The sequence below is a fragment of the Tachysurus fulvidraco genome, chromosome 7, assembly GCF_022655615.1.
Source record: "Tachysurus fulvidraco isolate hzauxx_2018 chromosome 7, HZAU_PFXX_2.0, whole genome shotgun sequence".
Taxonomy (NCBI): domain Eukaryota; kingdom Metazoa; phylum Chordata; class Actinopteri; order Siluriformes; family Bagridae; genus Tachysurus; species Tachysurus fulvidraco.
In genome coordinates, this window is record NC_062524.1 from 8,185,975 (window position 1) to 8,202,124 (window position 16,150).

The window sequence follows — 16,150 nt, forward strand, 5'->3', positions numbered from 1 at the left end:
ATCTATGCTTTCAGTTTCAATGTATTTCTATAGCACTTTTTAACAATGGAGATCCTCGCAAAAGCACCTTTATAGAAATATAAACATACTGAATATAAAAAAAATAAATATTTGTATTTCAGTTTGGAATTTTTTTCTATTGAGCAAGCCCGAGGTGAGGGTGGCAGGGAAAAGGAAAAACTCCCTGAGACAACATGAGGAAGAAAGCTTGAGAAGAACCAGACATATAAGACGACAGAATGAGTTTTTACCATGAAGAAAAAAAACCCATATTTCAATTTTAAATTTGAACAGAATCGAATTGCAGACAGAAGCACAACCGGAGAGGTGTCACGATAGAAAATTAATCACTACATTCTAACTGATTCGAGACAAAGAACAGCTCTGAGGTGTAAAGAAATTGAAAATATATCCCGAGTAGCACAAGAAAAAAGCCTATGGTCTGGATTTCACAAGTCAAATATTATATTTGAATGAAAAGGAACACCTGAGGTAAAAGCTGTGTGTCTTTCAACATTCTGTGTTTTCTGTATTAACCCAGAGTATCTGCTTTGATTTTGTGGCTGCGGTCTTCTTACTTCACACTCCCAACCTTTCATTGTGATTGACATCACTGACATGTGGCTGACCCAGAGAGCCCTCGATAAGGCTGCAGATCTAGAAACATCCTCCCTCAACTTGCTGTTTTCACTGAGACTGTATCTCTCAGAATGTTCTGACAGGCAGGGAAAAGCATTAATTTGTGCAGGAGTGTCACTGCGCTGCTGTCACCGGTGTGCATGGACAGATTTTTAAAGCTAGGTTAAATCTGGACCAGCTTGTGCTAATTGCTTTTCAGTTAGTTCTTTCCAGGTCTAGACAAGGGTCAAAGCATGATATTTATGGAGCAAATTGCATGAAAGAGCTGTAATGCTGTTAAGTATATATTATAGCAGTCCAAAGAACACTTTTTTTTTTCTACGAAGTGATTTTAAATTTTATTTAAGTGTCAACTGTTCTTATTGTATATGCTTTTCATGCAACTTGTTATGGAGACATTTCACACCACTGAATATACACTAAGTATAAATAGCTAATCCCACTGTGGGTCATTCATTAATAGGTTTAACCATTAATTGTAATTGCAAATAGATTTACGATATGCATTAAAGTAATGAATTACGTTATTTCTTAAACATTTAACATCCTGGATTTGGAATAACCTTGAAGTTGGATTTCTGACATTCACAATCCTACACACACACACATACTCACACACACACATGCACACGTAATGTATACTGTACACACACTCACCTTGCTGAGTGTCTGAGACTGTCCCACTAATATAAGTATGTTCGAGGCCAAAATGGACAGACAGAAGTTCACCAAAATGATGGACCTCTCAGAGCGAATATACCTGAGGAAAATAAACATAATAAAGTTAAAATGAATTCTTGTTTCTTTTAGCATTTTTTTTTTTTTACAATTGAGCTCTAAATGATGGCTGTAGCATAACAGTTTTAATTCACCACCAGCAACAATAATTCTGGATCATCTTTCCCTTAAATAAAAAAGTGTGCTTTATCCTGCCTATATGTGGCTCTAGATACAAATGCATTTAAGGGCAACAAGGCCAAAAAGGCTTTGTGCAGCAGTACAATGGCTCTCCTCAATGAATCAATACCCCGCTTTTTTATGTTTTCATGCCTAGACGTCTGGGAAAAGCAGTAATACATGGGTCAATAGTGTCTCAGGTATTGTAGGCTTGGAAAGAATTCTGGAACTTTTTCACAAGTATTTCACAACCACTAATATACTACTGCAATATTATTATTATTATTATTATTATTATTATTATTATTATTATTATTATTATTATTATTATTATTATTATCATTGTTATTATCATTGTTATTATCATTGTTATTATCATTGTTATTATTATTATTTATAATAATAATAATAATAACAATGGTAATAATAACAATAATAATAATAACAATAATAATAATAATAATAATAATAATACATGATACATGTGCTTCACATGTCAAAACATAAAACTCTTAAAAGATTAAAAAAAAATCCAAGAAAAACATGTAACAAATCAAAAACAATACGAATCAACAAAGAAAAGGTAAATCACAATAGTACTACTACTACTACTACTACTACTACTAATAATAATAATAATAATAATAATAATAATAATAATAATAATAATAATAATATTAAAGAAAATACAACACAAAAAAAATAATACTAAAAGACAAAATTATTATGCAAAAGCTAAATTAAATAGATGTGTATTTCAATGTTTTTTTAATTATTATTATTTTGCCAATTGTCTAAATACAGAAGGAAACAATTTTTCAGATTTTTGTGGTCCAATGGCTAAAAGCTGCATCAGCGATCTCTTATGGCTTACATTTAAACATATGAGAAACTCAGAATTTAAACTCCATAACTACAAGAATTCTGTAGCTACAATAATTTCATTACTAGTCAAATTCATATCATTTGAATGTAGTCTAAACAATGACAATTTTATAAATACAAGGACTCTATTATTCTTTTATAGGGGCCCAGCAGTGGCAGCTTGGTGGACCTGGGGTTCAAACCGATGACCTTCCGATCAGTAGCACAACACCTTAACCACTGAGCTACCACATCTACCACACTTAAATCTATCTATTCTATTTAGCGATTTTTTTAAAGCAATTTTTTCCAACTTGTACTGTACTTATTACTAATTATACAGCATTCAGTCCCAATTAAGTCCATGACAGAGTCAAAGACCTGAAATATCAGATTGCTGTTGACACACTGGTTTATGTGATGATGAATAATGTTGGATATGTCAGATGTTTTCCCACCTAATACACCTGAGTATAGAGATGGCAATTATCAGCCCTATCAGGAAATGGTGAATTGTGCTGGGCCTGCCTAGGGCACTGTACATTCTGTGGCCTTGCATTGCAGTGGATTGGCTTAAATCCCCATTTAGTAGAGTCACCACACTGTGAAGGATTCAGAGTCATGGTCAGTGGGAGTAAACAAATACTCAGCTAAGCTCTGTTTGTGCCCAGGACACAATGTTAGTCGTCGCTCCAGGCCATCTGCCACACACAGGCTGCTGTGTTTCGAGTCTTCACAATAACAACTGAACTAGCATTCACCACATTATGCTGCTTGTCCCTCATCTACTCCATAAGACATCTAATTGCAGTTTTATCTCAGTGTGTGTCTACCCCCATTTGAAAAATCCCTCATGGCAAGCTGCCTAAGTCTACAAATTAAATTTGATTTGGTTTAGTTTCAGCAGAAGACTATTTTCAATTCAAATGAACAGGTCAAAAATACCCTATTCAAATATTTATCTAAGGTGGAACGGAATCAAAAATAATTTATCTGGTATAAAACCTGCATGGCTAAAAGTATCAGGTGAACTTGATGAAAATCTTTCATCAAGAAAGTCTTATCACATCATATGTCTATCAGATATAAGGAAGAAACTTTAACTATGTATTGTGTTTATTTGTATATACACTTGTACATTATATATAGCTAATATACATAAGATGTCATTTCTGAAATTGCACTGGGGAGATATTACACAATATTAAACATTATTTGGTGGGTAATAAAAGAGTTGATGATGCATGAAGAGGACACATTTTTATACACAATATGCAGTGCTTTGCATAAGTGCTCATCATGATGCTACCACCCCCATGCTTCTCTGAGGGGATGATGCTCTCAGGGTGGCATTTGACACTTGAGGATCATCAGACAAAAAAAAAAAAAAACGTTTTGAAAACATTATGTACACTAGGTCTTGCCGCTGATTGGTACGTTGTCCTGGACGTATTCTGATACTGTAGGTCCTTCATTTTGTTCGTTCTGTTACAAATTCTGGTGCCTTTTTAGAAACATACTTATATATTTTTGGTAAATGTGTATTTAATATTATGTTTAATACCCTATTGTCCTTTAATTTCACCACATTCAACTAATGAACTAGATAAGTGCTAAAGGCTTTTGCTATCACAGCTTTAACATTCTTAATTGACTTCCCTCTGCTCAGTGTCATTGTTTGTAGATTCAACCCCAAAAATTTCAGCTTGTATGATTACAAAATGGTGAAACATTCAAGGAGGTGAACTTTTATGGAGGCCACTGTGGATTAAAGCTTTGATTAGCGGAAATATGATTCGAGATTTCCTTACCTCCAAGAGGCAGCATAGATGATCAACAAGATGAGTAACGCCATGCAGGACACCCCACAACCAACCATGAGTGGTACTGAAGGCAAGCTGGATACTCCCATATCCTGTGTGTGAGAAAACAAGAGAAAAAAAAAATTAAATTTATTTTATTCAGTATTCAATAATGCAACTAAAGGCAGTCCAGAAACTAGCTGCAGAGAGTTCGTCTGAAAATGTGTTTTACCTTTCATATTTATAGCCATAAACATTCATATTTCATTTGCATGTATTTATTTTAGTAGATAGATCATTTAGAAGGGCTATCATACAAGGCTTTTAATTGAGTAGTACAGCGTGTACAGAGTAGAAGTGTTCGAGCAAGAGTAGAAGTTTTTAAGTGATGTTTTTAATGTTTTTAAATGTATTTGCTTGTTTGTTTGTTTGTTGGCACGGTGGCTTAGCGGTTAGCACATTCGCCTCACACCTCCAGGGTTGGATGTTCGATTTCCACCTCCGCCTTTTGTGTGTGGAGTTTGCATGTTCTCCCCGTGCCTCTGGGGTTTCCTCCGGGGACTCCGGTTTCCACCCGCGGTCCAAAGACATGCATGGTAGGTCGATTGGCATCTCTGGAAAATTGCCCGTAGTGTGCATGAGTGAATGAAAGTGTGTGTTTGCCCTGCGATGGGTTGGCACTCCGTCCTGGGTGTATCCTGCCTTGATGCCCGATGACGCCTGGGATAGGCACAGGCTCCCCGTGACCCGAAGTAGTTTGGAGAAGCGGTAGAAAATGAATTAATTTATTTATTTGTTTGTTTGTTTGTTTGCTTGTTCATTCATTTATTTGTTTATTTATTGTTGTAGTGGGGACAGCTTAGGGGTTAAGGGTACTTTGAAGAGGTAGGTCATTTCTTTTTTTAAAGATAGTGATTCATTCTGATGGATTGGGTTGGATTGGTTCATTCTGTCATTCAATGATATACAACCAGCAAACTAATCATTAATGGTATAACAGTTAAGCATTATAAGGTAATTGCAGTCACCATATCTTCTTAGATGCATACAGGTGTATCTGCTTTGAGACAATGCTAATTAACTACAGAAGACTATATAAATAAATTCAATCAAAACTGAATTGAATATGCAGACCTTTGACAGATAGGAATTTTCTGTAACTGGTCCCTTAGAAATCCTTACCAAATTGAATACACGTGATTAAACTAAGCGCTATAGAGGTAGAATGGACGGTGTTGTTTTATATATAAGTCTGAAGGGAAGGGCTGAGTTCATTTGGGGTTTCACTTTTAAATAATAACGCATCAGCTAATTACTGTAAGTATTAATTAAACACTGAAAATGCTGTTGCTTATGTGCAGTCATTTACTACAGAATCTCAATCCTGGCAAACGGCTTTCAATAAATATGAGATTGAGAGGGTGTCCGTGTGAAAGAGAGAGAATAAAAAGAACATCTAGTAAAAGCAGCAGGAAGTGCATTAGTGGAGAGGTGTGGAGGTTCAAAGCTGGTGGTTTTATAAAACTTTCATGGCTACAGTATGGCTGGCAGAGTTGGCAGGCAGTGCCGTTGCAGGTGGCAGAGAAAGGCCAGTAGCTGCCAAACACAACCTTTCATCTTTTAGCTTAGCCTGATGCCCACAGCATGCTAATAACCGGCTCGGTGGTAGCTAGTCCACATTCTGGTTTTAACACAGGTTTCTCTGAAATTTCTCAGAGAATGAGAGAGAGAGAGAGAGAGAGAGAGAGAGAGAGAGAGAGAGAGAGAGAGAGAGAGAGAGAGAGAGAGAGCGAAAGCAAAAGGGGAAAATCATTTACACGATAAGCTCTTAGTCTAGAAAGATATGCAGGATTTAAATTACTAATGAATAAAGAAAATGAGATTTTGAGGCCTTTCAATAGAAAAAAACAAAACAAACAGATGACAGAAGTGAATAAAAAAGCCAATAAAAAGCTAGTATGAGGCTAATTATATTGTAATTGAAATTTTACTCCTGTACTTTAACTCTACTAAATATTAGCTGTGAATGATTCTCTAAAAATACTAAAAATAAACTACTACCAGTGAACAAGTATACAGCATGATAGAGGAAGAGAGAGAGAGAGAGAGAGAGAGAGAGAGAGAGAGAGAGAGAGAGAGAGAGAGAGAGAGAATAGCACCTCTACCATAAACGCTGGCCTAAATAGTGTGATAGACTGCAGCACGTGTCACATATCTCTTCACCTCCTACTGCATACTAAAAATCAGACGCCACAAATTACAAAACACATCATATAGCCATCAATCCCAGCAGTCCCTGGGGCAGTATAGAGGTCCTAACGAGCAGCAGCCGCATCTATTTTCAACTCACCAGGTTTACCCTACTTCCCTTGCCCCATGCAGTGCCCACAGTCCGTTTATCACTCTCTTTCTCTCTCTCTCTAGCTCTCTCTCTCCCTTATGTGCCTTTTACTCTGCAATAACTCATTATGACAAAAAGAAAGTGGGAAAGAGGAAAGAAAAGGTGCTGTTCAATATAAACAGCAGGGGACAGAGAGGGAAGTCCCAAACCAAAAGACAGAATTGAAATGAAATGGATAAGACCTTGTGAGATCTAAAGTAGGCCCAAGACCTTCAAGACTCACTACCTTCTGTTTGAAGACTCTTAGAGCAAAATCAGGAGACCTGGTACTATTGTAGCATATGGTAAGGCTGTCCTTCAGGTTCCCAAGATACTTGTTATCGCTGAAGTAGCTCAGAGAGTAGACGACTGTGAGAGATGACAGTCTGGGAAGTAGGGATGTTGGGACTGTGATGGAGGCCCAAAGCTCAATGCATGAACCTGCTGACCCATCATTGTGTCTTGGAATCATACTGAGACCCAAACCTGTTTTCCTAAACCCAATATAGCATGAGTAATGGTGTCCCTGAACAACACAGCTATCTAATTGGCAATTTAAATGTATGCAGTGTTGTTCAGGTTTGCTGGAAGGAAACTTAGCAAAGGTTTATGCCAATAACACTACTGGGAAGTACAGTATGTGTAACAAAGGTTTAATGTAAAAAGGTCTCTAGTGAATTGTTATTTAAACAGAATGAGAAAGAAACATGCTTCATTTTTCATGTATGCCACAATGGTCTGGCTGGGAGACCAACAGACCAGCCAAGCAGACCAGCATACCACCAGTTACACCAGTCAGACACCAACTGGAATAGCCAAACTTCAACTAGCCAAACTCTGACCAATGCCAGCTCAATACCATCTAGGTCAGCTTAACCTTAGACACATCCAACTTCCAACACTACTTCAACCATCTTAACTGTAACTATACATCTGAAACCTGCTAGGAAATTCCAACACCAGATAGAACAACCTAATTCCAACAAGAGCAGACTAACGCCAGCTTGCCAAACCTAACACCACCAAGATCAGCCTAACATCATATACACCGTTCCATTAAATGCTAGAACAACCAAACACCAGTAATCCCAGCCCAAACTCTAACTTGACCAGCCAAGCCTCTAAACCAACTAGTTTAGTCTTAACTTAACTATACCCTAACATTTGTTTACTGATTCATAACCCTATGTATTTTAAATGCTGAATCAATACCAGGTGACACACAATAATACGCAGGTGACATTTGCTCAAACAAAAACTCACTTTTTCATTTCTGGTTTAACATCTCAAGCATTGATAATAAATCATCATAGATTCTGCGAACACACTTTCAGAAAGTTGTTTATTTTATGTGTGTTAGAAATGTGTTGTATTCACATGACACTACCTGACAGGCTTGAATATACTAAAAGCAGGAAATTTAAAAAAAAAAAAAACAACAACAACATAACAGCTATGTGACACTAGCCTTTTATTGTGTGTTGTGTGTGTGCGTGTGTGTGTGTGTGTGTGTACATGTTTGTATGCCTGTGTGTATTGAGGCAGCGCAGAATGAAAGATCTGTCAACACGCCTGAGGGAGATTAGTCAGCAGTGCAGATCCCAAGATACCGAATGGCCTTCGTCCTTTTGAGCCTTTTAGCATGCAAGGCAGGTTGATTCTCTGATGCAGGATACAAATGTGTGTGTTTTTTTATCTGTCTCGGTATTACGGAGATAACACTTCACAAATACACTACTGAAATGTGTATGTGACTTTGTCTTTGCTTGGATGACTCTCTCACAATCGTGTATGCTCAACGCCTCGAAGCTATTACGTTGCAAAGAGACCCAGTTACACAGGAAAATTGTTATGACCGCTATACACGCACAGCCTACACCTCCCATCGTGCGTTATTGTGTAACTGATGAAGTGATGGCATGTCTCTAGCATGGCAAATGCTCTAGATTATCGGAGCCTTTGTAGAATAAATAGAAGTTGGCATGCTTTAAATAAAAGAGATTAGTAACGTTGGTGAAATAGTATGCGACTAGCCAGCCCATGCAGAAAATAAACAAGATTAGTTGGCAAAGCCTCCATCCATACTAAATGGCCTGACAGCAGTGGCTTAATCCTGCCCTCCTGCCTGTTTCCTATTAAACATAGAGCTTAATCCAGCACTCTCCCAGCAACGGGGTCAAGATTTCTGCTCTCGCTGTCAGCAATACGGTGCTTCTGTTCGAAACACAGCTTTTCCATAATTCAGAATATTGCATTGAACTCTTTTCTCTTTCTGCTGCAGTCCAAGGCTAGTTTTCTGCAAAGACAAACAATTTTACCTTATATATAATAGCAAAGCCTTGTAGATACCACAGTTCCAATAAGGTATAAGAATAGGGTTCAGACAGTATAGCAGCTGTATTATTAGGTCACTAGCACATCCTAAGAAATGCCAGAACCAACAAACTGCTGGTTGACAAAATAGCCACCCAAACGCTTTTCTTGCTTCTTTTGGAATTCAATTGGTTGTGTGTTCACTTAGGATGCATATATTTTGCTAGCCTTTTGAGATAGAAAGCAAAACTACAGCAAATTACAAATGCCTTTAGGTATTAGAAGGCTGCCTACCCTAACCTACAGTCTTTTTTTTTTTTCTTTGCAGCCATATTGCCCAGACTTACCAAGGCAAGAAAACATTTTTAAAATTGTCTGAAACATGCAGCTTGGAAGATTGGCTACGCTAAATTGCCCCTAGGTGTGAGCGGGTGTTGTATGCGTGTACGCGTGTGCATGTTGTGCTCTGCAATTAACTGCTGTCCTTTTCAGAATGAATTCTTCTGCTTTGTCCCTGATGTTATGAGGATGGTACCAGACTAACCCTGAATAGTATAAAATGCTTACTGTAAAGCAGCAGTTCCCAAAGTGGGAGTTGGCCAGCGGGGGGTCGCAAGATGATTTCCAGAAACATTATTTATTTATTTATTTTTAATTTTTTTATTTTTTTATATGTTAAAAAAGGTTGTAATGATGCGAGTATACATTTAGGATAATTAAAATAAACTGGAAATAAAACTTTGTTTGCTACGATTAATTACGACAGTTAAGTGACGGCGTCAATCACAATTTTTGGATCACTTTATTTCCCTGAAGAAGACGCTCCCGACCAATATGACTAGATGAGGTCACCATTCAATGTAACCACGGCAAAACATCTGGCATCAGATATGGAAGATGCGCTGATAGAACTTTCAACCGATCGAACCCTGAGGACGGCATTTTTTTTCTTTTTTTTGGGGGGGGGGGTCTCTGAGTGTTGTTCTCAGTTTATGAGAACAACACATACTCAATTTGGCCTTCATGTCTGAGTAGGTAACATATCAAAATATATGGAAGAACTGCTTATTCTGCCAGCAGTTGACCATCATACAGTATCACTATCATCAACACAGACTGAACATTACACAATGCATTCAGGATATGTCATCCATAGACATTCCTATTCAATATTTCCTACATTTTATAATGTTTCCAAACACTCTATTTCACCTTCTATGTAGATGTGTTAAACTTAGAAGCAAAATAATTCTCTGAATTAGTTTTTAAAAGTCTGCTGCTCAAGTGACCGATACCGGAGAGCTGTTTTCATGTTAATTACCATATATTATAAGTTTCAGCACTTTGATGAAGTTGAAAAAAATAAAAAACGAGTTGCATCCGCACTCTCCCTCTCGGTGCTTGTAGGATCTGTACAAAACGTTCCTCACGGTGCGACGGTAAAGGTCTTTCCAGTTGAATGGAGTGCTTTGCTGGCGTCGAGAGAACATTACTGATAGAGATGCACTGACCTGAACATGGCGTGGCTAATGGAAGGAAAATGACTAGGCGCTAATGGCGCTGTTTATTGCCCATCTCCAAATGTCACCAGGCATTCCAGTAGCAGCCAGGGAACTTAATGCTAGAGATATAGAAGTGGAACATAATTGATAGTCGCCATCTGGGAAAGTTAACTTCCAACTTTAGGTCAGTACGACACGGACACCTGGCGGCAAGCTGCTTCAAGCATTCAAGTGGATTTGCTGTATGTTCCAGCTTCACATTCATTTTTGTTTTTAAAGAATTTACTGTGTGCCGCGATGGATTTGTGTCCCATAGTGAGGTGTATTAACTGAGTAGTGTTCCTAGAATAGGTTCTGGGTCCACCACAATCCTGACCAGAATAAATCAGTTCCTGAAATTGAACAAATGAAAGGCCATATTTTGAAGAACCGGTGTTATATATGGATTTGTCGTCGGTTGCAGTCTGAGAAAATGTAGAATGAATTGAAGTTACGATGAGAAACTTTAGACTTATGCTGGGTATATTTTACCTCACGTCTGTTCCTTGGATTGGTGACTAAGATGAACGGCACAATAATGATGAATTAATGAATTTAAGAAAAATCCAAGATGAGTTTTCACATTGGAAAAACAGCCTAGTATTTTACTTATGACATATTCAGAATATGTATTTTATACTTTAACCCTAAGTTATAAACATACGCGTTTTATTGAGCGCTATTAAAATGACAAACACTCTTTCTCTGGATGTGGATTAGCTGAAAATTCATAATGCCTTAATATAATGGAAGAATAACATATTGTGCATGTGAAGTGGTCTGGAAAACCAATTGGATGCTGTAGTCACTGAATTCTGGAAAAAAAAAAGAAATATACTGTATGGCTTTTCTTCGTATACGCCGACACCCAAATTAGACGGAAGTGATAGCTGATTAAGATGTTGGACTACTGATTGAAAGGTCATGAGCTGAACACCGCTGACACTGCTGGGCCCTTGAGCAAGGTCCTTAAGCTCAGTTGTGTAAATAAGAAATGTTTATGTTTTTATTTAGTCTACAGTCTAACCTTATGTAGGATATTTGCAAAGATCATTTTGGGTAAACAGTCAGGTTTACAAGTTACTAACAACTAACATCTTTCTAACTTGTCAATTTACTCAGCGTGAATGTCATGAAAACTGAAATAAACCAGAACCGTTCCGTTTGTATATCTAAATACCTAAAAATTCTACACCAAATTTTGTAAAAATGGTAAAGCTTTGCTTGTCAATCTGCAACAACTGCAACACACATTTAAATAGACTAATCCAAAGCAGAATGTTGTCTGGTAACTCTGATATTTGACTATTCTGGCCTTTTAGTAAGTAAAACTTTAGTGCGTTGTTGTACAATGTAAGTGAAAAGAAACATTAGGAATTGTATTATCCAAAACAGGCTTCAACAACCGATCTGGTAATAAACCTTGCTTTAAATTCGAATAACTGATGGTGAAACTAAGCATTTTTCACTTCTCAGAGAGCCATAATGTGTGCATGGAGAATCAGTGGCGCTGTTTTATTCTTGATCATATTTGCTTTGAAAGCTGACTCAGCAGTTTGCTGCATTGCCAAATTGCTTTATTCCTACTTCTCTAAAGCTCCTCAATTTATTCATGTACTCACTGTTTTCTCTCAATATGCTGTGCAATCTCTCCGTCTCTGTCTCCGTCATCGTGCACACCGAGCATATCGTTTAGACAAATGCTTAATTGCAAATGCTTGTCAATTGTAAAAGACCCTGTCAAAATATTTGAAAAAATATTCACTACTAAACACAGTTTTTGACTGCAGAGGCTACATGCACCAGAAAGCCAGTGCTTTCTGCTTAAATTTACTTTGCATTTAACCGGACATTTATTCACTGTGAAGTCTCGCCATTCGATGTGCCTGAGTAAGCTCACCATCTTGCTTATAAAGCTCTCTCTTTCCTCTTCTTCTTCTGATGATGATGATGATGATGATGATGATGTAAAAATGCAGGACATAGCAGGTTATTTGTACAGACATTTCAGCATATGATGATGAACTCAATTGATTAAACATGTGTTAAAAAAAAAACTCAAACATTTTGCTTAAACGCTTTTGCTAAACGTTGTATAACAAGGAGACTGAACTGGTTCAATTTTTGTTCCACATGTTATTTGTTAAGAATAACACTTAGTATAAAGAGATTTTAGAAACTTTTGAATACACAATGGGTAAACGGGTATTATTTGTTCTCATGGACATCTGGACATTTCTCATAATGATTGTCATCATGTTAATAAAAATATGTAATTCTGGGAAATCTATTTCTGATTTCTAAACGTATAAATGTCCAATTATTATTGTCAGAGAAAAGTTTAAATCCATTCACTTTCTTTTCCAGAATTTTTCTACAGAGATTTCCGACAGATATTCCCAGAAACATTTTTCCACTCTCAACAAATAATTATCAAGGTGTATGTGAACAGATGTAATAAAAACTCATTGGTAAGATAATTAACACAAGAAATTTCATATTTATGTAAATACCATTATTTCTGAGAAAACAACAATATACTTATCCTACTCATACTTATGAGAGTGTGTCTAAGAACTAAGTCATAATTTGTATGACATATACTGTATATTATGACACTTCTACATTATACAGTATTTATTGAATATACTATTGAGTGTGAATATTATTTTATTTGAATTATCTTGACATAATTTAGCACACTGCCTCATACTGGACAAACGTATTCCTTCAACAACCAAAACCAATATGTGTTTTAAATAGCATGATAAAATATCAAATATCTTAACCCTACATCCTAGAACAAGACCCTCAGCACTGATAAAAACTGCAGGAATACATTCACATACTGAGTAGAACAATAGACAAGAAAGAAAAATCCAGAAAATCCCTAGGAGCTATCACACAATGTTCAGGTCAAATGAATGGAAAGTGGGTCATTAAGTCAACTAACAATCCGGGCTGTCAACAGCCAAGAAGCAAACAGCGCATAAAACTCCTATCACCAGTGACCAAGGGCTGTTAAGTAAGGAATAAAACACAATGTGGCTTGCAGTTAGAGAGAAATAATGTATAGAATAGGATTGTACTGTACCATGACAGAAAACCTTCTGAATGCCTTGAAGCAAAAACTACTGTCAGAGCTTTTGCATAATCAGTTCAGAGAATTCGGGACTCAGAAACAGTCTCAGTATTTAAGTCCATGCTAAAAACACATTTGTTTAGTCTAGTTTTTATGAATAGCTTTTTTAGGTAAAGGAGTAGATCTGGAGGGTTCATGGGCATAGAGTGTTTAGTGAACTGGGATGTCTGGATGATGTCGGCTTACCACCCTCGCAAGTCGCTCAGGTTTGCAGACTGTGATGTGGTCTAATGCTTTACATCCCAGGAAGCCCTCATGTCTGTCACGCCTTCTGGCTACAGCCTTTTAGTTATGCTGTTATAGCTAGTCTTTCCAGAGTCCCTGTCTGCACTTTGCACATAATTTACATTGTCCGTAACCTGATTACAGTAACAACTAACAATTTTTCTGTCTCTATGTCGAGCTATATATGCCACTCCCGAGCTCCCGGTGTTCCGAGTTCCTAGCCTGATTGTCTATTCATACGGAGCTACTTTGTCAATCCTGATGTTCTACCACTGGCTGGAGTCTCGTCACCCAGTGGTCACCTTGACAGGGGTTGATCTGCATGTGTATGAAGCCGTCCGGAGACTGTCATGCCTTCTTTTGAACCAATCTTGTATCAGTCAGCTGTATGGTCTGGTCTTTATCAGCAATCAGGTCTGTGCTGAACTCAGAGTTTACGATGACCTGTTATTTCCTCAGGAGCTCTCGGTTGCACTATTATAAACTGTTGTAGAAGGGACATTATTTACATTTACACTATTTACTGTAGAGTGTCACCCAAATGAGGATGAGGTTCACTTCTGAGTCTGGTTCCTCTCAAGGTTTCTTCCTCATATCATCTCAGGGAGTTTTTCCTTGCCGACAGCCTCCGGCTTGATCATTAGTGGTATGGATAGATATATACAGTAGCATTTAAATTTTTACAAATTTAATTGTATTTATTTATTTATTTGTTTGTTTGTTTGTTTGTTTATGCCCTTATTTCTTCTTCTTCTTCTTCTTCTTCTTCTTCTTCTTCTTCTTCTTCTTCTTCTTCTTCTTATTCTTATTATTATGATTATTATTAAGTTGTTATTATTATCATTATTATATATTTATTTCGTTTTCTCTCTTCAGTTTCCAAACTCTGTAATGCTGCTTTGAGACAATGAGAAAATTGTTAAAAGCGCTTAACAAATTTACTGAAATGAATTGAATTGAATTCAGTGCTGTAGTGTAGTATGCTGGAACAAATACAAAAGTATGTTTTTTTCTATTAGAATTCATTTAGAAATGTAGCAATTTCTATTCTATACAGTTTATTGAAATGAAGCTATCCTGTAAACTTTAAACAGATATTGTGCCTAAGTTTTGTAGGCCAACCTGGAAGTGATCATCTCCAAGATAAAAACAACTCTGATATTGTCTGACAATATCTTTTTTTGTAGATGAATATGAATGATGGAATAGTCTGCAAGAGTGTAACGACGTTTAATGACTCCTTCTGTACTTCCAGTTAGCAACATGTTAGCAACTACATTTTTCAAGTCAAGTAAAGCTTGAAAAAGTATTTATGGTTTATTTCTGTTTATATCTTGAGCTTGTTTAAGCCATAGACCATATTTCAGGTAAACCCACCGACTTACAAAAAAAACAAAAAGAAAAGTAAACCAAAACTCATTAGAAATCATTCCTGCAGCTCTTCACTCTCCTACAGTTTTACTTTTCAAATGTGAAGCTTTAATCTATTTAATCAAATCATGCTGAATAAAAGAATACATGATTCATACCTTCTTGACTTCTTGAGCTATTTATAGCAGAGTGGGGAAAAAAAAAAGATTTTAATCCCAATTCCTTATTTAACAGTCTGTTCTGATTAGTAAAAGTTTAATCCTAGACATTTCTTAAACCCCAGCTGCATGCTGAAGCTAGACAGAGTGGTAAATCTGGGAAAAACAAGAGAAAATAACCACATTGTGATCACTCATGTCTAGACAGCTCATGCAAGGCTTCACACTGAAGCTTTCTCTCCTTGAATGAGGGTTGACTCTGGGCTCGAGTGGACACGCATGCTGACAGACTGTATACAGACAACTAATATATAGCTACAGAAACTTTCATGTGTCATAAATCTTACAGCTCAAAAAACTAGATATGAAATGCTTAATAAATTGGACAGAGACATAATGACCTCTTAGACGTAATATGAAAGCTACTATTTTCTGTTTAGCTTCCAGCTAAAGCAAAGTATTTAGACAAGACTATGGTCTCTTTGCTCAATAAATGACACACAAAAGCTGCTAGTTATTATTATTATTATTATTATTATTATTATTATTATTATTATTATTATTATTATTATTATTATTATTATTATTATTATTAACTATGACATGATATTAGGGAGGCATGGTGGCTTAATGGTTAGCATGTTCGCCTCACACCTCCAGGTTTGGGGTTTCGATTCCCGCCTCCGCCTTGTGTGTGTGGAGTTTGCATGTTCTCCCCGTGCCTTGGGGGTTTCCTCTGGGTACTCCGTTTTCCTCCATCGGTCTAAAGACATGCATGGTGGTTTGATTGGCATCTCTGGAAAATTGTCCGTAGTGTG

At 36.9% G+C, this 16,150-nt stretch overlaps 1 protein-coding gene across 8 annotated transcripts in view; it reads right to left on the minus strand.

Annotated features, from left to right (window-relative positions):
• The window catches only part of adgrb2 (adhesion G protein-coupled receptor B2), a 371,126-nt gene that overhangs the window by 76,096 nt on the left and 278,880 nt on the right, over positions 1–16,150 (minus strand). For all 8 annotated transcript variants that reach the window (XM_047816852.1, XM_047816848.1, XM_047816851.1 and 5 more), the window contains 2 exons: positions 4,212–4,315; positions 1,297–1,399 (listed from right to left, as the gene is read on the minus strand). In XM_047816852.1, the coding sequence (XP_047672808.1) occupies positions 1,297–1,399; positions 4,212–4,315 (207 nt within the window). The remainder of the gene's footprint in view (positions 1–1,296; positions 1,400–4,211; positions 4,316–16,150) is intronic.